Consider the following 22321-nt stretch of genomic DNA (forward strand, 5'->3'; position numbering starts at 1 on the left):
AGGACTGCGGGTGGCGCCGGAGCGCGCCCGGGCTGCGGCTCACCCCGGCAGCCGCGGGGCGGCGCCCACCAGCCCGCTCGGCGCTCGGCGCCCCTGGCCTGCCGCGGGCGGGCGGGGGCGGGGCCGTTACGTGGGGGCGGGCCCTCGGGGGCGGGGCCCGGCGTGGGGGCGGGGCCGCGGCGGCGCGGGGCAGGCGGCGCGGATGGCGGCGGCGCAGGGCGCCTGAGTGGGCCGGGGCCATGAGCGCCGCCCGGCCCCAGTTCAGCATCGATGACGCCTTCGAGCTGTCCCTGGAGGACGCGGGGCCCGGGCCCGAGGCCAGCGGGGTGGCCCGCTTCGGGCCGCTGCACTTCGAGCGCCGGGCCCGGTTCGAGGTGGCCGACGAGGACAAGCAGTCCCGGCTGCGCTACCAGGTGAACGACCCGGCCCACCTCGCCTCCCGCCCCGTCCCGGCCGGACCCGGGGTGCGATCCCAGGCCGGACCCGGGAGAGCCCCGTGTCCCGGGAGAATCTGCCTAGTGGCCCCAGCTGGAGTGGAAGACGCCCCCTCCCCGGACGTGGCCTGGAGCCCGGCCCAGACCCACATCCCCACCCGCCCGGCCCCGACCTCGGTCCCCAAGCCGAGACTGGAGAGTCCGGCCGGGGCCTCACTCCCACCCCAGCTGGAGATCCCAGCTGGAGACCCCACCCTCCATACCCTGACCCAAAGCCTTGCCCGCACTCAGGCGCACCCGGTTCAGCCCCAGGCCAGATGAAGTAATGGAGCCTACACTCCCCACTCGGTCCTGGGAGCGCCCCCTGCCCTCCATTTGGAGCCCCCCTCCCATGACAAGTCTTCCCTCCCCGGACGCCAACTAAACCAGGAATCCCCATCTTCCCGGAGGACCTCCACCAACGCTAGGATCTTTTCCTTGGAGATCTGGACCAGATTTCTGTGTCCCAAATCCGGGAACCATGGGTCTGGCCTTCTCTGACACCCTAAATCCAGAGCCTCCACTCTGGACCCCTGAAGTATCATCCCGAGAGCTTCACCCTGATTCCCAAGTTTGGAAGATCTGGTCCTGGGGCCCCTGCCGGCCCCTGCTCTCCAAGCCCCCGGTGCCCGCCTCCCACCCGGGTTTCAGTTTCTGTGAATCACCAAACCCGTTCTGCCGGAGGTGGAGGGCCAGGGAGCAGCTGGCAGGCAGCAGGCGGACAGCTGTGGGGCCTGCTGCCTCCTCTCCCCTAGCGGGACAGGAGGAGGGGCCTGACCCTATGGCCACTCTGAGCCCCGCGTTCCGGAACAGAACCTGGAGAATGATGTGGACGGAGCCCAGGCCTCTCCGGAGCCGGATGGGGGGATCAGCACCAGGTCAGGGCCAGGTGGGGACCCACCCGTATTCCAGCCCCAAACCTCCAGCTCCTGTTCTCCAGGGGCCCCACCCTGCCTGACTCAGCTTCCTCCCGTCCTGTCCTGGAGGGAGTCCTGGTCTGGCCCCCATTCCCCCCACGGGCTCCCCTGGCCTAGCCCTGACCCCCAGCCTCCTCCCACCCCTGAAATGGATCCTCTTTCTGCACCCGTTAGGGCCCCTCTCCTACAGGGATACTGTCTGCTCTAGTCCCTGCACGACCCCCTGCCACTTCCTCCTGCCCTCTTGCGCCCCTCCTCCCTCACTGGCCCACCTGTCCTGCAGGGACTCAGGCCGAACCTCAGTCCGCAGCTCCCAGTGGTCCTTTAGCACCAGCACCAGCAGCACCCAGCGCTCCTACAACGCCTGCTGCAGGTGAGCCCCTGTTCCTCTGGAGCCCCCCACCTGCTCTCTGCCATGGCGCCCACAGCCCTGCCTCCCCCCACCCCCTCCCAGCACCCCTTTCACATCCAGCCCTCTCTCCTGCCCGCCCGTCAGCTGGACCCAACACCCTCTGATCCTGAAGAACCGCCGGGTGGTGCTGGCCTCCTTCCTGCTGCTGCTGCTGGGGCTGGGTGAGTGCCCCCGAGGGTCCCCCGCCCACCCCCTGAGGGGCCGCCCTCCTTGGTGCCGGCTCTGCATCCTCCTTGGCACCCCGAGCCTCCCAGCCTCCTGAGGAGGCAGCTGGCTGGCATCACCCCACTGCCATTTTACAGGGGAGGCCTTGAGAGGTCCCCAGACAGGAAGCCACACACGGCTGAAAACGGAGCCTGGCTCCAGAGAGCTATGGATTCTTCCTTGTCCTTTTTCTGTTTTGACTTTGCCTCTTTGTGCCATCATGCGCCAGCACAATATCCTGAACTACATCTGTTTCGGCCCTGGGGATACAGCGGAGAAAGGAACAGCTAGAGATGGACAGAGTCCCTGCCCTCAGGGTGCGTCCACTCCCGTGGGGAGTGCACGTGGTCTGTCAGTGCAGGCTGAGGCACACACTGCGCTGCGGTTCACAGAGAACCGGAGAGTAACAGCCCGCCTCACAGCAGGGAGACGGGGCCTGAGGTCCCAGCAAGTTAGGGAGGGCCAGGCACTGTGGCCAGGGACTGAGTGCCCTGCCAAACTGAGCCATGGGGCATCTGCCACCACCCGCTCCTCTGGAGCCCGAGAGCTGGCAGGGGTCTCTCTTACCCCCATTGATCCCATAGGGAAACTGAGGCCCAGGGCAGGCCTAGATGTCACAGATGCTTCTGAGTATAGGCTCCTCATTCTCTGGGGCTATGGAGGCAGGGCCCCCAGAAAGGATCGAGAGTTGGGGTCAGGAGGAACCCCTCAGGAGGGTTGCTGCCCTGGCACCCCCTCCCTTCTCTGGAAGATCATAGCCCCCAGGCAGCCAGGCCCCCCACTGAGCAGTGCACTAGCTCACCCTGGGGCCTACGCCCCGGGTGTGTGTGCAGGGGAGGGAGCTGCCACTGCCCAGCCCCCCCACTGCGTGCCCCACACTCGGCATGCTGGCCACCATCCCCGTCTCACAGGTGAGGACACAAGCAGGTGAGGGGCCTGCTTGGGTCACCCCTGAGAAGTAGACAAGCTGGGAGTCAAACGCACAGGAGTGAGAATGCTGGGCCTCCGGGCCACCGTGTGCTCGTATAGGGGCCTTTGTAGGAATTAGTAACAGGCGTCCCCTCTGAGTGGGCACGAGAGCCCACGGTCCTAAGCCAAGGCACAGGCGGTTTCAGCCCCCATCACCCCCTTGGTGGCATGATGTGCAGTGCACAAACCACACAACAGTCCACGGTCGCCCTGAGAGCCTCCTTGCTCTCGCCCTACCCCACCTCCCCCCCCCCATTCCATCCTCCAACTGGGAACCCAGGACTCGGCCTGAAAAGTTGATCCACATCCCCTCTCCACCTTCCTTCCCAGATACCCCCTGTCCTTGGGCCAAAATCCACATCCCGCCTGGGGCGTACAGGTCCTGCCATACATTTCCCTCCAGCCTGCGCTCTTGCCGGTCCACTTTCACCAAATGCTGAAAGCTTCTAGAGAGCCCCAATTCCTCCCAGACTCGAGGCCAGGGGTTCTTAACAAGGGGTCTATAAGCTTGAATTGAAATTCAAAAGACCATTATTCTTGTGGAGACGTGTTGGCACAGGTGATCTAAATATTTATTAGTAATACTCAGCGTAGTGTGGACTCAGGAGGGGTCTGTGGTTTTCACCTACCTCTCGAAGGGGGTCCGTGGGACAGAAAAGGCTCAGAAGCCCTGCTCGCGGCCTTTGCAGTGCTGTCGCCTCTGCCTGGGCTTCTGTCCTCCATCTGCACACCGAAGTAGCAAAGCCCCTGGCGACAGGCAGCCTCCACCGTCCAATTGCAGCCAGGGCCATGCCTTTCCCCTCTCTGCCTCAGTTTCCTCCTTGGTGACACAGGGATGATAGCAATACCTGTCCTGTGTGGTCAAGGTGACAGCTAAGGCAGTGCCTGGCAGCCGCTGGGAAGTGGTCAGTAAATGCTAACCCCTTACTGCTGCCGCTGCTGCCCGCCCCCAGCTCGGCCTTCTGATCTGAGCTCAGATGTTGCCACCTGCAGGAAGCCCGTCCCCGACGCCCAGGCTATCCCCCACTGCCCTCTTCTGCTCCATCCTGTGACTTCAGGGTTCCTGGCCTCCCGGGCTGTCCACCGCGAAGCCCCAGCCCCACCCCCCACAGAGCAGGTGCTCCCGGGAGGTTTGTTGAACGAATGAAAGGCCACACCAAGGAGCAGACAAAAGCCTCTCGTTTCACAGACCTTTCCCAGGGCCTGCCAAGTGCCCGGCCCTGAAAGCAGCTTGGTGAGCTCGGTGGGGGGCGCCCCTGCAGCTCAGGTGGGGGCGCCCTTCCCCGGGCCTGCGCCTCGGTGGGTGGGGGAGGCCCCGCCCCGGGCCCTCACCCGTGCGGCCCTCTGTGTGCAGTGCTGATCCTGGTCGGCGTGGGACTGGAGGTGACCCCCTCTCCAGGTGAGGCCCCCGGCGGGTCGGGCAGGAGGGGTCCCCCCCGCCCCCGGCGCCGCGCCCTGACCCGCCGCTCCCACCCCGCAGGTGTCTCCAGCGCCATCTTCTTCGTGCCGGGCTTCCTGCTGCTGGTGCCGGGAGGTGCGCGGGGGGCGGGCCCGGGGGCGGGGCCTGGCGCGGGGGGCGGGGCCTCGGAGCTGACCGCCGGCCCCCGCCCTGTAGTCTACCACGTGATCTTCATCTACTGCGCGGTCAAGGGCCACCGGGGCTTCCAGTTTTTCTACCTGCCCTACTTCGAGAAGTGAGGCGCCCCCCCTCCCCGCGCGCGCGCGGCCGCGCCCCCCGGGGCCTCCGCGGAGCTCGCCGCGTCACCTTCTCTCATCTCACGGCAGCAGCCGCCCCTCCACGGCCCGCGCAGCCCGCTGCCCCATCTGGACTTAGCTCAGGAAGGTTGGGTGGTGCCAGGCCCTCTACCTGGGCCCTCGCCCCTCGCCTGTTCAGTGCCTTAACCCCTTCCTGGGCCCGGGGCTCCTGGGTCGGTGTTACTTTGTGCTAATAAAAGGGTAGTTGATTCCAGCAGCCTTCCTCTTGGCCACGCCGGGCCAGCCGCCAGCCGCGCCACAGCCCCCTCCACAGAGACTGAGAGAAGTACCCCAGGACCACTGAGCTCCTGGGGACACAAAGCCCTGATGCGTCAGCCATGTGGCACTAGAGGGGCAGAGCTGGGCCTGCCAGCTTGGGGATGCTCTTGGGGCCCCAGGCTGCCACAGCCAGCCCCAAATGTGGGCCTTGACGGGGCAGCAGCCCAGGCTCTGCTTCTTAGTCGCCCCCCACCTGCAACCTGCCTGCCCCCCAGCTTGAGAAACCCAGGAGGCCGGGCCCATGGCCCAGCGAGCCCCGGTGATCAGAGAATCTTAGAACCACGGAGCGTTAGAAACAGACCGGCTCGGAATCTTAAGAACGGAGAGACAGAAACCTGGAAATCCGAGAGCACCCCAGGCCCTGCCCCCCAGGCCCCGTGCATGGCACATCGGGGGGGCTGCCTCCCACAGTGCCCCCTCACCCCGTCAGCACCGTTTCGCAGGAAGCTGAGGCCGGTGAAAAAGCGACTCACCCGACGGCAGCCAGTGGGCTGTGCCCAGTTAGGCCTGCAGCCCAGGGCTCCAGCCGCCTCTCCTCTCCGTGGCACCGTGGGGGAGGGAGGAGAGCTGGTGTGGTCACCTGCCAGGCAGCAAGTCCTGTTCCTGGCACACACGCTGACGGTCTGTCTCCCCCACCGAGATGAGCGAGGGGCCGGGCCTGGCCTGGCTTCCGTGCGTCATCGCCGCAGCCCTGGGACTGTGGAATGAATGACCCCCAGAGGCCAGCTTCTGAGCCTGTCCTCCCCTAGGCACCCAGCCCCCCACCCTTAGCCCTGAGTCACTACCTGTCTGGGAACCCCATCTGGATGCAGGAAGCCCTAAACCACTAGTTCTCCATCTCCCAGTGGGGCAGGACCAGTTCTAGTTTCCAACCCAAGATAGACCAGTACTTCTGTAAATTAAATAAAAACTAGAAAAATGGAACAAAAAGTGAAAGACACACAGAGTCCAGGCCCACAGCTTTTATCATTGGATTAATTGGGCAGAAAAGTACATTTCAACACATATATTCAGAACAAGCATAGGAAAAAAGAAAAATTCCAGAAACCATTCACTGAAAGTGACAAACAGGCAATAAATACAGAGTCATTACACTCATAACTCATTCTGCAGTTTTAACCAGGTTATTCTATTCAGCTCTAGTGCCCAGGCGAAATACGGCCTGCGAGCTGGGAAAGATTTTTCTTTTTATTTCATCGTGGTCACATATGCACAACTTAATATTGAAAATGGAGAAGTATTGGATTCCTCTAGGTGCTTGGCTATCATGCATAAATGAATTTATGAACACGCCAGTAAAAAGAACTTATTTGGGAAATGGGGGCAACATGTGAATCTCCATCACAGTCACAACGTTGTACCGCCATCGCCACCATCCATTACCCAAACTTTCCCACCACCCTGAACAGCTAAGAATGATTTCTGTGATTTTTAATGGTCAGGAAAAAAGTTGAAGAGTAATAATACTTCATGACGTAAAAATTATATCAAATTCAAATATTGAGGTCCATAAGTAAAGTTTTGTTAGTGCCCACCGCACCCGTTTGTTTTTTTTGTCTTTTTTTTAAATTTTATCCCCTCTGCCCTTGTGGCTTGTTTTTGGCTTTCTGCTCCCAGTGTCCATTTGCTGCATGCTCTTCTGTATTTTTACCCGTCTCCCCTTTTTTTGTTGCGTCATCTTGCTGAGTCGGCTCTCCATGGCGCTTGCAGGCCGGCTGGCACTCCGTGGTGTGCGGGCGACCCTGCCTTCACAAGGAGACCCCGGGACGTGAACCCAGGGCCTCCCGTATGGACGGGAGCCCAACTGAGCCACCGCCGCTTCCCGTACCCATTTGTTTTTGTGTTGACTGTGGCTGTCTACGACTTGTAGCTTTGTGCTGTGGCTACAATGGCAGGATTGAGTGGTTCCAACAAAACCATGTGATCCTCAAAGCCTAAAATATTCACTCTCTGATCCTTTACAGAAAAAGTTTGCCAACCCTTGGTCTCTTTGAAATACCATGAATATCAGTATTTGAACTTTTAATGTGACCCAGGAGCTGGAGTCTAGCTATTTCTTGAGTGCAGGTTGGCCTGAGAGCTAACACAACAGGCATACCTCTTTTTTTTGTTTATTTTTTTTCGGTTTTCAGGTACCAGGAACCAGGAATTGAACCCTGGACCTTGCATTTGGGAAGCCAGTGCTCAACCACTGAGCCACATTGGCTCCCCTGAGTTGGGTTTCTCATTTGTTTGCTTATTTTTAGGAGGCACCAGGAACCAAACCTGGGACCTCCCTGTGGAAAGCAGGCGCTCAACCGTGTGAGCCACATCCCCTCCCCCCTCAATATTTTGCATTTCTCTTTATTGCACTCTGCAAATATTGCGGTTTTGTTTGTTTTTGGAGGTGCGGGGGATTGAACCCAGGACCTCCTACATGGGAAGCAGGCAATCAGCCACTGAGCTTTATCTGCTCCCCAGTGCAAGTTGTTTTTTTCGTTTGTTTTATTTTTAGGAGGTACGGGTGTCGTATGTGGGAAACAGGTGCTCAACGACCTGAGCTACTTCTGCTCCCCTGTGTTGTGTTTTTTATAAATTGAAGGTTTGTGGTAACCCCACAAGGGGCAAGTCTGCCTGTGCCGTTTTTCCAACAGCATGTGCACACTTGGTGTTGCTGTCATGTTAATTAGCATGTGCACATTGTTGTTTTAGACATAAAGCTATTGCACACTTAATATTGTCAACATAACTTTTATATGCACTGGGAAACCCAAAAATTTCAGGGGCCTTGCTTTCTTGCCATATTTGCTTTATCGAGGAGGTCTGGAACTGAATCCACACTCTCTGAGACACGCCTGTATTCACAGGCACCAAGATTATCTAAACTCTTTCTGTCTCTCCTCAGTGAATTGTGACTCAGTTTACCCTGAATGCCTTTTGACTCAAGCCCATTTTCATCTGACATTCCTATAGTTAAACTAGCTTTCTTTTGGCATTTTAGCTAGTGGATATTTTTTTGAAGCCCTCACGCCCAGCCATTCGGTTGTCATGTTTTGAACGTCTCTTGTCTCTGTACTTAGCTGCATGGAAGAGCCTGCTTCCTGCCCTTTGGGATCTGCTGTCCCCTTCTTCCACAGAAGAACCGCCAGCTGTTGGCTGGGCACTTGACCACCCACATTAAAGCCTGCTTCTCCCAGCATCCTTTGCAGCTGGTTGTGTCATGTGGTAAGCTCTGCCTAATGGGATACAAGTGGTTCATATTGTTTGCCCTCCTGTTTTCTTTGTTCCTTCTTCCATCCTCCCACTTAGAAAACAAACAAATGTGCTCACACCCTAGGGATGGCAGAACAGCAAGCCAGAGGAGCCTGGGTCCCTGAAGAATGTGTAAAGCCAGCTCCACCTTCAGCCTTTTCCTGTGGGGGAAAGAAACTTCTACCCAGTTTGAGGCAGTGTTATTTTGGGTCTGTTACTCACAGGGCACCTAATCCTAATAGTGATCCTTTAAAAAAAAAATGCAATTTGGGACTCTGACTTTCAACTAGCAAATTTAATCTTCTATTTATTGAAAACATTGATTTTTTAAAATATTATTTCTTCTTTTTCAGTTTTTTTTAACAAATCAACTTTATTCATACATATTGATAAAGCATACAATTTATCCAAAGTGTATTTGGTATACTTACATAGTTGTACATTCATCACTTCAATCATTATTAGAGCATTTTCATTATTTCAGTAATAATAAACAAACATGAAAATTCTTCACCACTCAATCTCTCTATGCTTCCCCTGCAGTAAATAGCTGCAATTTCTGGCTATTCTTGCCCATTTATTCATTTTTAAGCAGTTACACTGAGATGCATTCATATACCATACAGTCTAACCAAGGTGAGTTATCAATGGGTTTTAGTATAATCACAGTGTTGTGCATTCATCACACACAAAATTTTAGAACAATTTCATTCCTCCAAAAAGAGAAACTCCACACCCCTTAGCAGTCACCCTCAATCCCTCTGTCCCTCCCCAGCCCTACGTAACCACTAATCTAATTTCATCTTTATAAATCCATTTATATTTACATTTTATATACATGGAATCATACAAGATGTCGTACTTTGTGCCTGGTTTCTTTCACTTAGCCTCGTGGTTTTTTGGTATGTGTCTGATATTAACATCTTGTAGTATTAACATACACTTGCTCAGTTTCAAAGAAAAATGTAACATGGGACTGGATAGCTTAGTAAAACCACATGTGAAACATGAATTTGGGTAAAATTGCACATATAAGACGGCTTTTCTTTGAAAGGATTATTTCTGCCTTCTGTTTTAATGTTTTCTATTTACTTTGTTTTTCTTTGCTTTTTCCCTCTGTTCCACCCTTCTGTTGGCTTAATCACAAACTCCTTGTTTCCCCTTTTCCTTCTGTTACATGACAAGTTACCTTTAGGAGGTTAACAGCCTGAAGTTACTCTACCCTCTGCCATAACAACAACAACAACAAAGGATTTTGGCTAGCCAAAGCATCCCCTCCCAGCTTCCATCTTATTTTGTCTTTTATTTTAGTCCCTCCCTGTTTTTAAAATCTCCCAAATTAGTTTTAAAAACAAACAAACACAAAACAAAACACCTAAGGCTTCTTTAGCTCTACTGATAGGTTTACTGATTGCTCTCCTGACTCTCTTTCACCACGTGCTCTGCCTTGCTTACTGAAGCCACCTCTTCAGCAAGGACGTGTGGTTGGGAAACCCTTTTTCCAGTCTTCTTTTGTTGAAAAGGTCTATATTCCACCTTTATTCATGAATAATGATTGATATGGGTATAGCCTTCTTGGCTGAGGTTTATTTTCTTTTCCCCTTTGGCCGACAATGAATTCTTCCTCCGCACTTTGAACAATTTATTCCATTGCCTGCTGGCATCTATTGTTGCCAGCGAAAAGTCTTTGGAACGTCTAGTTGGTTTTCGTTTATAAGTAATCTTATTTTCTCTGGAGGTTTTTTTTTTTTTTTTCCCCAAAAAAGATTTCCTTTTTGTATTCTGCAGTTTCACTGGGTTGTATCTAGGTATGGATTTTTAAAAACTTATTCTGTTCTGGCTCCAACATGCTCCCTCAAGGTGGGGGCCTAAGTCATTGCTTAGTTATGGAAAAATATTAGCCATCATCTCTTTTAATATTGCTTCATGCTCACATTCTATATTCTCTCCTTATGAGATTCTTCATGATTTTTAATAACACTTTAATATTTTCTATCTTTTTTATCCATCAGTGCTATGGTTGGGATGATTTCTCCAATCTAGCTTTTGGTTCTTTAATTTTCTCAGATTGTGTCTAATCTGCTGTTTAATTTATCCACTGATTTTCCACCCCATTCCAATGGTTATATCTTTAATTTCTAGGTCGACTGGGTTCTTTTTAAATCTTCCTGTCGTTTTTTTTGTTGTTGTTGTTTTGTTTCATACTATTCTATTATGGCATATTGGTCTCTCTTCCTTCTTTTATCCCAAAATCTTTTACATTCATTTTATGGTCCGTTATAGATTGCTCCATTATGCTCCTGTTTCTTGCATCTGCTGAGCGAGTGTTGTGCTGGACGGTTTGTAATTTTTTTCCTGAGTTCCTCTTCAGGAGTGGAGAGTCTTTTTAGAAATCCCATGAGCCCTGGGTTGAGAGAGTGCCCCCCTCGGCAGTTTTCCAATCCCTTCGGCTTTTCCCACCATGGAGGTAGACTGCCCTCCTGCTGGACGTGCAGCCCTGGGCTTCGGGCCTCTCCAGGTGCCTTTTTTCCCATCCCAGGCCCTGCACCTGGAGACAAGCTCCCTTGCCCGTCCTCGGGCTGGTAGGTGGCCATCTAGTTCGGGCTCCCTTTCATGAACAGGATAGCCTGGTGAAACCCTGGGACACATTCAGGACGTTGATTTCTTGCTCCCCACCCTCGTGCAGTCATTTGTTCATCGTGGGTGTCAGAGCCCAGGCTCCAGAGCTGCCACCTGGACCGGAAACCCCCACGGAGGCGGCTCCCTTCCACCATTCCAGCTTTGATTTCTCTCTTTGTCTTTGGTAACTGGGCAACTGGTAACTTTGGTAACTGGGCTCTCAAATTCAGCTATTTTTTCATTTCTGCCCATGAGTAGTGGGAAGAGGCCTCCCAATTCACCAAGTTCTTAGAGGTTCCGCCTCCCCATCCTTGAATGCCGCCCCTTCCAGGGAACTCCCTACCTCCTAACGGACTGGAGAGATCCAAACACTGGGGAATGACAGGCTGTTGAGGGCGGGCTTCCTCCTAGTGGCTTGGGGCAGGGGAAGGCGAGGATGAGGGTGAGCAGGTGCCGTCATGAGCAGGCGCCCCGGCCAGGTGCTCTTCCGTCCATGGGGGCCCCTTGAGGGGGATTCGCAGGAAGAACCCTGCTCGGGGTCCCTGGCTCTCCACCCTGGAGCCTCAGTGGGTGGAAAGCATCATCACAAACTCTGCGGGAGAGAAGGGGTGGGGCTTAGGCCGGTCCAGGTCAGGGAGGGAAGGAGGCCTTGGGGTCGCCCTGGGAGCGAGAGGGTGGGAGGGACACTCACCATCAAAGTCTACGGTGCCATCCCCATCGAGGTCCACCTCGCGGAGCATCTCCTCCAGCTCAGGGCCCGCCAGCGGCTCCCCCAGGAGGGCCGGTGCTGCCTGCCGCAGCTCCGCCACCGTGATCCGTCCATCCCCGTCCCTGTCAAACTAGGGTCCCGGAAGTCCTCAGCACCCCCCCGCCCCCGAATGCTTCTGCAGGTACCCGGCTCCACTCCTGCCACCTCTTCTGCCTGGATGTCCCCCCATCCCTGTCCCTCCAACTTGTCCAGGAAGCCTCCCTGGACAGGCCACCTCCCCACCCCTCCCGTCCCAGGTGGGAGTGAGCCGAGTCCTCTCTGACCACCCCTGGGTCCTAGGCCCACCCCCTCCAGGGTCCCTGGCCCCCAAGGGAGGGGGGGCCTCCCGAGCCTCACACCGTCTGACCGAGAGGCCACGGAGGCCACCAGCCAGGCTCCCCACCCCCCACCTGGACTGCAGCCCCCACCTCCCGGAAGGCGACGTGCAGCTCCCGCACCCCCAGCATGTGCGCCGTCTCCTCCCGCAGCTTGGGGCTCATCAGGTCCACAAAGTCCTCGAAGTCCACGCGGCCACCCACTGCGGACCCAGGCAGAGAGTCACGGGTGACCCAAGGGCCAGGCCCTCCCGGCTCGGCACTCGGGAGGAAACAGCGGCACCCGCACCCGGGCGCCAGGGGCCAGGGCTGGTCTGCTCTCAGGGTGGGGGCACGGGACCGGGCTTTGGAGTCTGACCACCCGGGGCTCAAATCCTGACTCGGCCATGCATCATGCGTGAGCGTGGGCGGCCGCTAAACCTCCCTTCCTCATCCTAGAGTGCGGGTGAGGGACTCTGCTCCGTGGGGTGCTGTTGGGATCAGAGGCCACGGCTATAAAGTGCTGCCACCCAGGAGGTCGGCAGCAAAAGCCCCTGATGGGGCACACCCATGCGCTAGATGCCCTCAACTAAAAAGCGCCACGGGAGCGGATGTAGCCTGCGTGGTTGAGCGCCTGCTTCCCATGGACAAGGTTTTGGGTTTGATCTCCGATAGCTCCTGAAACCAAACAAACGATAAAACCACGTAGCTCAGTCTTTGAATGCCGGGTTGAATTAAAAAAAAAAAAACCCGCCAGTGGCTGAATAACAGATTGAGGGGGAAGAAAAAGAAGCAGTGCACTAAATGTTCCCGTGTGGGGACTCCCATCCCGATTTTAGAAAGTATAAAGAAACGCAGCAAGATGACGTAGCAAAGAGAGAGAGAGATACAGATTCCCAGTGCCACTGACAAGAATGCAGGCGGGGAAGCGGATGTGGCTCACACCTACCATGTAGGAGGTCCAGGGTTCAAACCCAGGGCCTCCTGGCCCGTGCAGTGAGCTGGCCCATGCGTAGTACTGCCATGTGCAAGGGGTGCCATGCCATGCAGGAGTGTCCCCCCGCGTAGGGGAGCCCCACGTGCAAGGAGTGCACTCCATAAGGAGAGCTGCCCCTTGCAAAAAAAGAGCTTAGCCCACCCAGGAGTGGCACTGCACACATGGAGAGCTGATGCAGCAGGATGACAGAGCAAAAAAAGAGACACAGATTCTGGGTGCCGCTGACAAGAATACAAGTGGACACAGAAGAACACGCAGTGAATGGACACAGAGAACAGACAACTGGGGAAGGGGGAAGGGGAGAGAAATAAATTTTTAAAAAATGAAATAAAAAATAAAGAGACAGATTTCCGGTGCCACCAAGAATGCAAGTGGACACAGAAGAACACTCAGTGAATGGACACAAGAGAGCAGACAGCAGGGAGGGGAGGGGAGAGAAATAAAAAATAAAATGAATCTTTAGGAAAAAGAAACAAAAAAAAAGGATGCAGGCAGACACAGAAGAACACGCAGCGAATGGACACACAGAGCAGACAACTGGGGGGGTGAGTAAGGGGAGAGAAATAAATCTCTAAAAAAAAAAAAAAAAGGAAGAAAACCAGTGCAAGGCAGGGAGCCTGACAAATTAGCGAATGGCAATTACACAAGTGCCCGTGACACATTTAGTCACAAAGAACAGCAGGGCTCTGGCACGCCGGGCCCAGCCTGGACTCGGGGCCCCGAGGCCCAGGCACCACCCCCTGGCTGGCTTATTGGGGGCTCCAGAAATGGGGCTCACTGAACCTCAGGAGGCCGTGCCCTCCCCAGAGAGGCTCCAGCTGCAGCCACCCCGGCCCCCCCGTCGCCACGAGGGTCCCAGCAGAGAGGGGCCTGTAAGGTCTCCGGGGTGCCCGGGCCGAGCGGAGAGGGAGGGGTGCCCCGGGGGTTCCTCGGCCCGGCCCTTGCCCGCCCACTGCGCCAGGAACGTGGTGGACACCTACCCTCAGGGGCCCTCAGAGACCCCTCCCACCAGCCCTCGTGGTCCCCCTGAACCCCGAGGCTCAGAGAGGCCGGCGGGGGGCGAGCCACTGACTGCGCATCTTGACGTGCTGCGAGAGCTCGAGGAGCTCCATCTCGGTGGGCATGTAGCCCAGTGCCCGCATGCAGGCGCCCAGCTCCCGGGGGCCCAGGCCGCCGTCCCCGTCCGTGTCGAACTCCTCGAAGGCGGCCCGCAGCTCTGGGACAGGGGGCTGAGGTCAGGCGCCGGCCACCGGGCGCCGGGACAGCCCCCGCCCCCCGGGCCAGCAGCAAGGGCCACTCACCGTCCAGCTCCCCGGGGTCCAGCTCACGGTCCTGCAGGCAGAGAGCGCAGCACGTCCCCAGGGGGGCCCTGGCGGGGTCCCCCCCGTCCTTCTCCTCCAGGCCCGGCGCCCCTACCCCTGCTCCTGGAGCTCAAGGCCCACCCTGGCCTGGAGGTCCAGCTCAGCACAGTCCCCACCTCCCGCCAGCCCGAGGCCCGGGACCCCCGCCGTCCAGGCTCCCTGGGCACTAAGGGGTGGGGTGGGCCAAGCCTCAGGACCTGACCCCCCACTCGCCGGCCCCCCGCCCGCCCCGCCCGACCTTCCCGAAGACGCGGTCGAGCAGGGGCCAGTATGTCCTCTGGGCCGCGTCGTGCTGGCGGACAGATCGGTGCCGGTGGGACTGGCGACGAGAGGCTGGCCTGGGGGTCCCAGGGGGCGGCCCCTCCTGTCCATCCCCGCTCCTAGGGGGTTTTTTGCTGCTCCCCGGACCCGCAGGGCCCTGGACAGCGGCCTGCTTCCCGGAGCTGCCGGTGCCCGCCTGCCACCCGCGAGGTCCCCTCTCCCTCATGCTCTTTCTCCTGGTTGAGGTGGGCCCCTCGGCCCCACCCTGGGGAGCCACCCCTCCTGCAGGGGGCTTCTGGGGGCCGGGGGCCGGGTCTGGGCAGCGCTGCCCCCTTGCCAGGCCTGCGGCCATGTGGGGAGACACTGCGAGACGGGGCCCCACTGAGCGCGCTTGGTTCTCAGGTCCCACAAAGCTGCTTACGTGCCCCCGCCGGCCGGGTTCCGTGCCCCGAGGGGGATTAGGGTAAGTGAGGTCGACAGCCCGGGCTCTAATCCCCACCCCCTGCCCGGGGGTGGCCAGGGCAGAGCCAGGCAGGTCAGGAGGCAGATGGCAACGAGGGGTGCCGGGCCAGATGGGTGCTACGGTCTCCAACTCCAGCTCTGCCACTTAGCAGCTGGGAGACCAGTTCATCTCCCCAGGCCTCAGTTTCCCCACCTATAAAATGGGGAGAACACTGGCAGAGGGACAGGGACGCAGCCCAGCCTCATGAAACAGGACTCAGCCAGGCCGGGATGACAGGGAGGGCATCTCAGGCAGGAGGGGAGGGGCAAAGCCAGGAGGTGGGCAAGGACAGGGCAGGCTGTCCCTGGGAGCCCCCTCTGGGTGACAGCCTGCCTGGAGCAGGGGGCGCTGTGAGGTGAGGGCAGGAGGCCAGGCCCCAGAGGCCTCGAGTGCCGACTGAAGGGCGTGGTTGGGGATGTCAAGAGAGGTGGGTGCTTGGGGACCCCAGAGCCCATCCCCAGACTGGAGGGGCCCAGAGTGAGGGGTGTCCAGCAGGCTGGCCGTGGGGGGGCCAGGGCCGGCTGGCCACCTGGCCCAACTGGGCCGGGGTTAGGGTTTCCCGGCGAGTAGCCCCATGAATGATTGACGAGCAGCCGGCTTGGGTTTCGTGCCCGCCCGCCCCAGCGCCACCCGGCGCCATGCGCTGGGCTCCAGGCCCCGGCGAGGGGCCCAGCGGACAGTGGGGCGCTGGGCAGGCCGGCACGCCCTGCTCCTCCCGGCCGGCGGCCCGCGCCGCGCAGGTAAGCCGGGCCTCGGTGGGCCCTGGGGCCCCCACTCTGGTCCCACAGGGGACCCGGCTCTGGTCCCACAGGGGCCCCGGCTCTCGTCCCACAGTGGATGGAGCTTGCAGAGTGGGGCCTGCCTGGGGAGGCACCCTGGGCCCCGGAGGCGTTCAGCCTTACTGGGGCACTGACTGTCCCCAACTCGGTGCTGGCACCAGGACCTTCCCCTCGCTGCACCTCTGCCAGCCGGGGGGACACGCAGCAGACCTCCCGGGGCCCAGGCCCCCTCACTCTCAGCCCACAGCTGAGCCCCTCCGTTTCTGTTTAGTAACCCCCAACCCAGGGCAGTCCCCTGGTGCTGCCCCCCACATTTGGGGGCCACCTTCTGCGTGGGCTGTGGGAGGGGAGAAAGGGACTTGGGGGGATGGGCAGGACACTCACCTTTAGTCCAGGAGTTGAACTTGCTGGGAGGGAGGCGTCTTCTGCCCTAGACTCCCTGGCCACCCTCGGGCTCCCATGGGCTCATGGGACCCCCCTGGCCCTTCCCCTCCTGGAATGGTAAACACATGAACCCCAACATACTGGAGAAAAAGGGGGCCTTGCAATGAGCTAGCCAAATGGTTTTCAAACTGTGTTCCCTGGAACCCTCAGGGATGCCTCCCCTTTCAGTTCAGTCATGAGCTCCACAATAATATTTCTGTTTTTCTTTTTTTTTTTTAATATTTATTTTATTTATTTCTCTCCCCTTGCCCCTGTTGTCTGCTCTCTGTGTCCATTCGCTCTGTTTTTCTGTGTCCACTTGCTTTATCTGGCAGCACTAGGAAACCGTGTCTCTTTCTTGTTGCGTCCTCTTGCTGCGTCAGCTCTCCATGTGTGCGGCGCCACTCCTGGGCGGGCTGTGCTTTTTTGTGCAGGGCGGCTCTCCTTGCGGGGCACACTCCTTACACGTGGGGTACACCTATGCAGGGAGCACCCCTACATGGCACTCCTTGCACGCATCAGCACTGCGCGTGGGCCAGCTCACCACACAGGTCAGGAGGCCCTGGGTTTGAACCCTGGACCTCCCATGTGGTAGGCGGATGCTCTATCAGTTGAGCTACGTCTGCTTCCCTATAATATTTCCCTTCAAGAAAGATTCAGCAGCCTTGGAAACACGTTTGAAAGCCTCTGTTTAGTCTACTTGGATTCACCGGGATTCTGTGGGGCAGAATGGTTAGTCCAGGTTTGAGTTTTGGTGACTCCCTTCCTCTCCTCACCTTTAAAATGGACTGTATGAGCACTAGATGACATCCCTATTAAAGGCCCCAATACAGGCTTGCTAACCCAATGGTGATGACAATGACCCAGAGAGGGGCAGCAACTTGCCTGGAGATGCACAGCATCCTCTCTCTGATGACCATTCATTAGTGTGCTCATCCATTCATTCATTTGCTAGGCTCCCACTCCAGGCCCGGTGGTCCACTGGGGACCTCAGACGGACACCACTATGGAAGCTGGCATGGGCGCCACCGGCCACAGACCCCGCATGGAGCTCGACGATGAGGACCACTACCCGCAGGGGGGCTGGGACACGGCCTTCCTGGTGGCCCTGCTGCTCCTGGGGCTGCCAGCCAACGGGCTGATGGCGTGGCTGGCTGGCTCGCAGGCCCGGCACGGAGCGGGCACCCGCCTCGCCCTGCTCCTGCTCAGCCTGGCCCTCTCTGACTTCTTGTTCCTGGTGGCGGCCGCCTTCCAGATCCTGGAGATCCAGCACGGGGGGCACTGGCCGCTGGGGACGGCCGCCTGCCGCTTCTACTACTTCCTGTGGGGCGTGTCCTACTCCTCGGGCCTCTTCCTGCTGGCGGCCCTCAGCCTGGACCGCTGCCTGCTGGCGCTGTGCCCGCGCTGGTACCCGGCGCGCCGGCCCGCCCGCCTGCCCCTCTGGGTCTGCGCCGGGGTCTGGGTGCTGGCCACGCTCTTCAGCGTGCCCTGGCTGGTCTTCCCCGAGGCCGCCGTCTGGTGGTACGACCTGGTCATCTGCCTGGACTTCTGGGACAGCGAGGAGCTGCCGCTGCGCGTGCTCGAGATCCTGGGCGGCTTCCTGCCTTTCCTTCTGCTGCTCGTCTGCCACGTGCTCACCCAGGCCGCCGCCTGCCGCACCTGCCGCCGCCCGCCGCCCGCCGCCCGCCACGGCTTTGCCCGCGTGGCCAAGACCATTCTGTCGGCCTACGTGGTCCTGCGGCTGCCCTACCAGCTGGCGCAGCTGCTGTACCTGGCCTTCCTGTGGGATGTCTACCCCGGCTACCTGCTCTGGGAGGCCCTGGTCTACTCGGACTACCTGGTCCTGCTCAACAGCTGCCTCAGCCCCTTCCTCTGTCTGCTGGCCAGCGCCGACCTCCGGGCCCTGCTGCGCTCAGTGCTGTCCTCCTTCGCGGCCGCGCTCTGCGAGGAGCGGCCCGGCAGCTTCACGCCAGCTGAGCCTCAGACCCAAGTGGACTCTGGGGGCCAGACGCTGCCGGGGTTAACGTCCGAGGCCCAGCCGCAGGTGAACCCCGCCGCCCAACCGCAGTCGGATCCCGTGGCCCGGCCACCGGTGGTCCCCACGGCCCAACCGCAGTCAGATCCCGTGGCCCGGCCACTGGTGGTCCCCATGGCCCAACCGCAGTCGGATCCCGTGGCCCGGCCACCGGTGGCCCCCACAGCCCAACCGCAGTCAGATGCCGTGGCCCGGCCACCAGTGGCCCAACTGCAGGTGAAACCCGAGGCTCAGCCACAGCTGGACTCCGTGGCCCTGCCACAGTCAAACCCTGAGGCCCAGAACTCCGGGCCCGATGCCAGCTCGGCCCCGAGTCCCTCTGGTGAGCCCTCGGCTGCCCCGGCCACAGCTCCCACCTCAGAGGGCCCTGAGACCCCGGCCGCGCCTGCTTCCTCTGTAGGTGAAGGCCCCAGCAGTGCGCCCCCAGAGGAGGCCCCCGGGGCAGGCCCCACGTGAGGGCCCGGAAAGCCCAGGCCGGCAGGGCGCGCAGCTGCAGAGGAAGTCACCTGGGAGAGCCCCGCTGTGCCCTCGGCCGGGAGGAAGGATTTGCGAGAAGTGAAAACCAAGTCGCCAAAAGTCCCGGGCAGTTTGCTGTGAGTCCCCCACCCCCGCCAGGCTTGACAGCTGCCCTGGACACACAGTCACCCAGCAGCCCTCTGAGCCACAGCTAAAGGTGCCCTGGGGCTTCTGCCTCCAACGCCCCTTTGCCAGGGTCTGCAGGAGGAGGAGAGCAGGCAGGACTTCCCCTGGGCTTGACCTGACCTCCCTTTCATCCCTCCCTCCCCTCCTCCTTGTCCTTGGCCTGGGCACAAGGCCAGGTCCCTGCAGAGAAAGGAGGAGACCAGGAGTCAGCAACCCCAAGCAAGACCCCAAGGCCTTAGTGGCCCCCAAGCTGGCCTGCCATGGCCAAGTCCTCTCCCCTAAAGGGCAGTGAAGCTGCAAAGACGTCCCTCAGCAAGGTGGTGGGGAGCAGAGGCAGGAGCTACTGAGCCCAGATTTGAGTCTGGCTCTGCCACATCCTGGCTGAACTCTGGACATGCTACTTTGCCCTCTGAGCTCCTGCTTCTTCATCTGTGAAAAGGGCTGTTGTGAGGGTTCATTGAGAAAGTGTGCCAAAAGCCTGGCACACGGAAGGGGCCCCTTGAGCAGCTGCTCTCTTCCTTCACTGGCGTACAAGATGTCCCAGGAGAATGGATGCGAGGAGGCGGCCGGGAAAGTCACCAGCTGGCCTGAGCCTCTGGGACCCCCTGAGCTGGAGGACGGGTCAGATGTACCCCCTACTGCTCTGGGCTGCGGACCCCCAGGCTGCCTGCAAGAGCATGGGGCCACCTCTGCTTTTGAGGGGCTCCAAAGGACTTCAAAGTTTGGCTCTTGGGTCCAGCTGGCATCCACTGGCCCCTACCCACCATGGCCAGGGCTGGCTGCCTCCCCCCTCCTGAGCCGCTTCCATGTGCTCAGTCCAGGGGGCACAGCTGGGAGCAGGCACAGGCATGATGCGTCCAAAGGGCCAAGTCTCCCTGGAGGTCACATGGCATCTCTGAGGCAGAACCCACCTCTTCCCTCTCGGGCCACTGCAGGGAAAACTAGGAAGTGCCGGGGGTCTTCTGGTCCACCCTCCACTTCCCTTTGCACATCGTCACCCCTTCTTGACACCCACCCCACCCGGCTTCCTCTCAACCCCCTGTGTTCCAAAATCACACCCCTTTCCCCTGTCGCCACCCAATCTCTTCCCATTAGCTCAGTGTTATGACTTCAGCAGCTGGGAGACTCCTTCACCTGCAAGTGTGAACGGTGACAATGACACTTCAGGTGCCGCCCCTGCCCGGGGTGCTAGCATTTTAGAAAGGCAGATCCGTGGTGCAGTTCTGAGCTCTTCCCGAGTTTTACACTCGATCTTAGCCAACAGGCCGAGAAGCGATCTCACGGGGATTTAGCGAGGTCGTTTTCCTTGCGGGGTTGGCCGTGGCGGCCATTGGATGAGAGCACCTGACAGCGGATGGGAATCGGGCTGCGCAGGGGGTGGTAAGGCCACAGTATAACGGGAGCATTTCCTCCTGGTGGAATTTGGGGCACTGAGGCAGGTGGGAGAGAGATTTCTGGGCAGGGAGCCTCCTTCAGCCATTCAACAAATCTTGGCTGAGCCCTTGCGGTGCGCCTTTCCAGGCAGCCTTCCACCTGGGGGACGTGAGGGGGTAAGCGTGTGGCCTCTCGTGCCCTCGGGGTTTGGGGTTTGTTTTGATCCTGGCTCTGCCACCAGCTGTGTGACCTTCAGCAAGTCACTCCACATCTTTGTGACTCAGCGTCCTCCTCTGTAAAGCGGGGACCGTAATAAGGGTACCCGTTCCCGGGGATGACATCCCTGAGAAGAGCTGGGACCAGGCGCGGCACGACCACGTTTTCCATAGTTGTTCGCCACGAGCCTGGCTGCCCCAGGGAGCACCCCCAGGCCTCATCCAGGTCCGAGGCCAGGCCCGACCCACGTGGCCTGCAGGTACCCTGCCCCCCAGGTGCTGTCCTCGCCACCACACGGCCTCCTCCTCGCCCATAAAAGCTTTCCCACTCTTCCCCTCCCACCCCCCCAAAAAACAACCACCACACGATGGAGTGCACACTGCCTGCGTGCAGGGCCTGGGCTCCGGGGCCCCTTGTGGCACTCTGCAGTGTCCTTCCCAGGCAAAGCCTTTCAACATGGCAGGCAGATCAGACAATAAAACCTCAGTGCCAGCACCTTCCTTCTGCTCTGGTCCACACGCCAAACTCTGGCCCCTGGGGAGAAGGCCAATCCCACCTCCAAGGTCCCCGAGGGGAACCCCACCCACAGTGGATGATTGCTATCCAGGTGAGGGCGAGAGCAGCAACCAGAAGAAACGATGCCCTGCAAGGTTTTGCAGGTTGAAGAGGAGTTCCGGTGGCCCATGGAGGAGGGCTTCGTGTTAGGGGACACATGTGCACCCAAAGCCAGGGGCATGAAAGGCAGAAGGCTCAACTCCAAGATATTCCAGGGCTCCCCACCTCCCCCTGCTACACCCCCAGGGGGCGGGGCGCCTGCTGCCCTTTGGAGGTTCAGCCTTTCTCCAGGCAAGAGACCCCTGCTCTCCATCAAAGGGCCCAGACGCCGATTCCAAGAGCTGTGAATATGAACATTTTTCAGTTCTACCTTCAGGGCTGCTGTTCATTCATTCATTCAACATCCATTAATTGAGCACCTACGGTGTTGGGCAACAGTGTGCTAGATGCTGGGGAGAGAGTGGGGGAAACGAGGCAACGTTCTTGTCCTCAATTTACTGACTTCCTGGGGGGCAAGGCAGACAAAACAAAAATGCACCAAGAATTACATAACGCGATACCAGTAGTTAGTAGTCAGGGCCCCCGGGGGGTAAGGGTCAGCGAGTGACTGAGCGGGAGGGGTCAGAGAGGATGGACAAGGTGAAACATGCTCCGAGACCTGGAGGAAGGAAGGGTGGGAGGCTTTTCAAACTCGGGGCAAGAGTTTCCACACGGCGGGAAAAGGATGTGCCAAGGCCCTGGGGTGGGATTGGGGGTGGAGGTGATGTGCTCCAGGGACAGGAGGGTCAGTGACCCTGGGCCACATGCAGGGAGGGGATGGTGGTAGGTGCTGAGAGGTGGTGGGCGGGGGTCAGACAGACCGGGGCACAGGGGGAGGCAGGGGCAGGTGTCTGTGCATTTTATTTCAAGTATGATGATGGGGAGCCAAACAGCTGGGGATGGGGATGGGCTGCGGGGGGTGACCTTGGGCAGGCCCCTGCCATTCTGAGCCGGTGGCATGAGGGGAACAAGTGATGATGGGACCCAGCAGGATCTCCGTCCAACCCCAGGCTCCCTTGGAGTCCTTCCCCGCCCCCCCCCATCTCCCATCATTTTTCTGGGAGGGGGGGCCTTTCCCCAGGCCCCTGGGCCCGCAGGGCTGGGGGTGGACACTATAGGAAGTCATGAGGGAGGGGGCCATGGATCACGGGGGTGGGGGGGTGGGGGGGGCAGACAGCTGGGGGACCTCTAGGGACACCTAAGCCCCCAGGGTGGG

The 22321-nt window shown here is 59.0% G+C and overlaps 3 protein-coding genes and 1 long non-coding RNA gene across 4 annotated transcripts; 2 read left to right on the top strand and 2 right to left on the bottom strand.

Moving 5' to 3' along the window:
- Positions 1-173: 173 nt before the first annotated feature.
- Positions 174-4944, top strand: TMEM134 (transmembrane protein 134). Its single transcript, XM_058305101.2, has 7 exons — positions 174-413; positions 1287-1351; positions 1674-1763; positions 1887-1963; positions 4330-4374; positions 4456-4509; positions 4591-4944. Exons 1-7 carry the CDS (start codon positions 240-242, stop codon positions 4671-4673), a joined length of 588 nt encoding a protein of 195 aa, XP_058161084.1. The 5' UTR covers positions 174-239; the 3' UTR covers positions 4674-4944.
- Positions 3526-4511, bottom strand: LOC131279966 (uncharacterized). Its single transcript, XR_009187481.2, has 2 exons — positions 4308-4511; positions 3526-3828 (listed from the first exon to the last, which is right to left on the bottom strand). It is a non-coding gene; the product is annotated as an uncharacterized lncRNA (long non-coding RNA).
- A 6478-nt stretch (positions 4945-11422) lies between the features above and the next one.
- On the bottom strand, positions 11423-14892 carry LOC101446582 (calcium-binding protein 4). The gene is made up of 6 exons (XM_004481632.1): positions 14518-14892; positions 14220-14250; positions 13991-14134; positions 12036-12145; positions 11551-11698; positions 11423-11451 (listed from the first exon to the last, which is right to left on the bottom strand). Exons 1-6 carry the CDS (start codon positions 14890-14892, stop codon positions 11423-11425), a joined length of 837 nt encoding a protein of 278 aa, XP_004481689.1.
- Positions 14893-15680: 788 nt separating this feature from the next.
- Positions 15681-21006, top strand: GPR152 (G protein-coupled receptor 152). Its single transcript, XM_058306179.1, has 2 exons — positions 15681-15782; positions 17200-21006. Exons 1-2 carry the CDS (start codon positions 15681-15683, stop codon positions 18733-18735), a joined length of 1638 nt encoding a protein of 545 aa, XP_058162162.1. The 3' UTR covers positions 18736-21006.
- Positions 21007-22321: the final 1315 nt, after the last annotated feature.

The sequence above is a fragment of the Dasypus novemcinctus genome, chromosome 10 (assembly GCF_030445035.2).
Source record: "Dasypus novemcinctus isolate mDasNov1 chromosome 10, mDasNov1.1.hap2, whole genome shotgun sequence".
NCBI classification, from domain to species: Eukaryota; Metazoa; Chordata; class Mammalia; order Cingulata; family Dasypodidae; genus Dasypus; species Dasypus novemcinctus.

Bases quoted from the DNA above. Each gene is read 5' to 3' on its own strand.
- TMEM134 (XM_058305101.2), top strand. From the start codon at position 240: ATGAGCGCCGCCCGGCCCCAGTTCAGCATCGATGACGCCTTCGAGCTG. The intron at 1,964-4,329 runs GTGAGTGCCCCC...CTCTGTGTGCAG, and splicing joins GCTGCTGCTGCTGGGGCTGG to TGCTGATCCTGGTCGGCGTG. The intron at 4,375-4,455 runs GTGAGGCCCCCG...CCCACCCCGCAG, and splicing joins GGAGGTGACCCCCTCTCCAG to GTGTCTCCAGCGCCATCTTC.
- LOC101446582 (XM_004481632.1), bottom strand. From the start codon at position 14,892: ATGGCCGCAGGCCTGGCAAGGGGGCAGCGCTGCCCAGACCCGGCCCCC. The intron at 14,251-14,517 runs GTCGGGCGGGGC...CTCTGCCTGCAG, and splicing joins TCGACCGCGTCTTCGGGAAG to GACCGTGAGCTGGACCCCGG. The intron at 11,699-12,035 runs GTGGGGGCTGCA...CCGGGACCCTAG, and splicing joins TGCACGTCGCCTTCCGGGAG to TTTGACAGGGACGGGGATGG.
- GPR152 (XM_058306179.1), top strand. From the start codon at position 15,681: ATGCGCTGGGCTCCAGGCCCCGGCGAGGGGCCCAGCGGACAGTGGGGC. The intron at 15,783-17,199 runs GTAAGCCGGGCC...TTCATTTGCTAG, and splicing joins CGGCGGCCCGCGCCGCGCAG to GCTCCCACTCCAGGCCCGGT.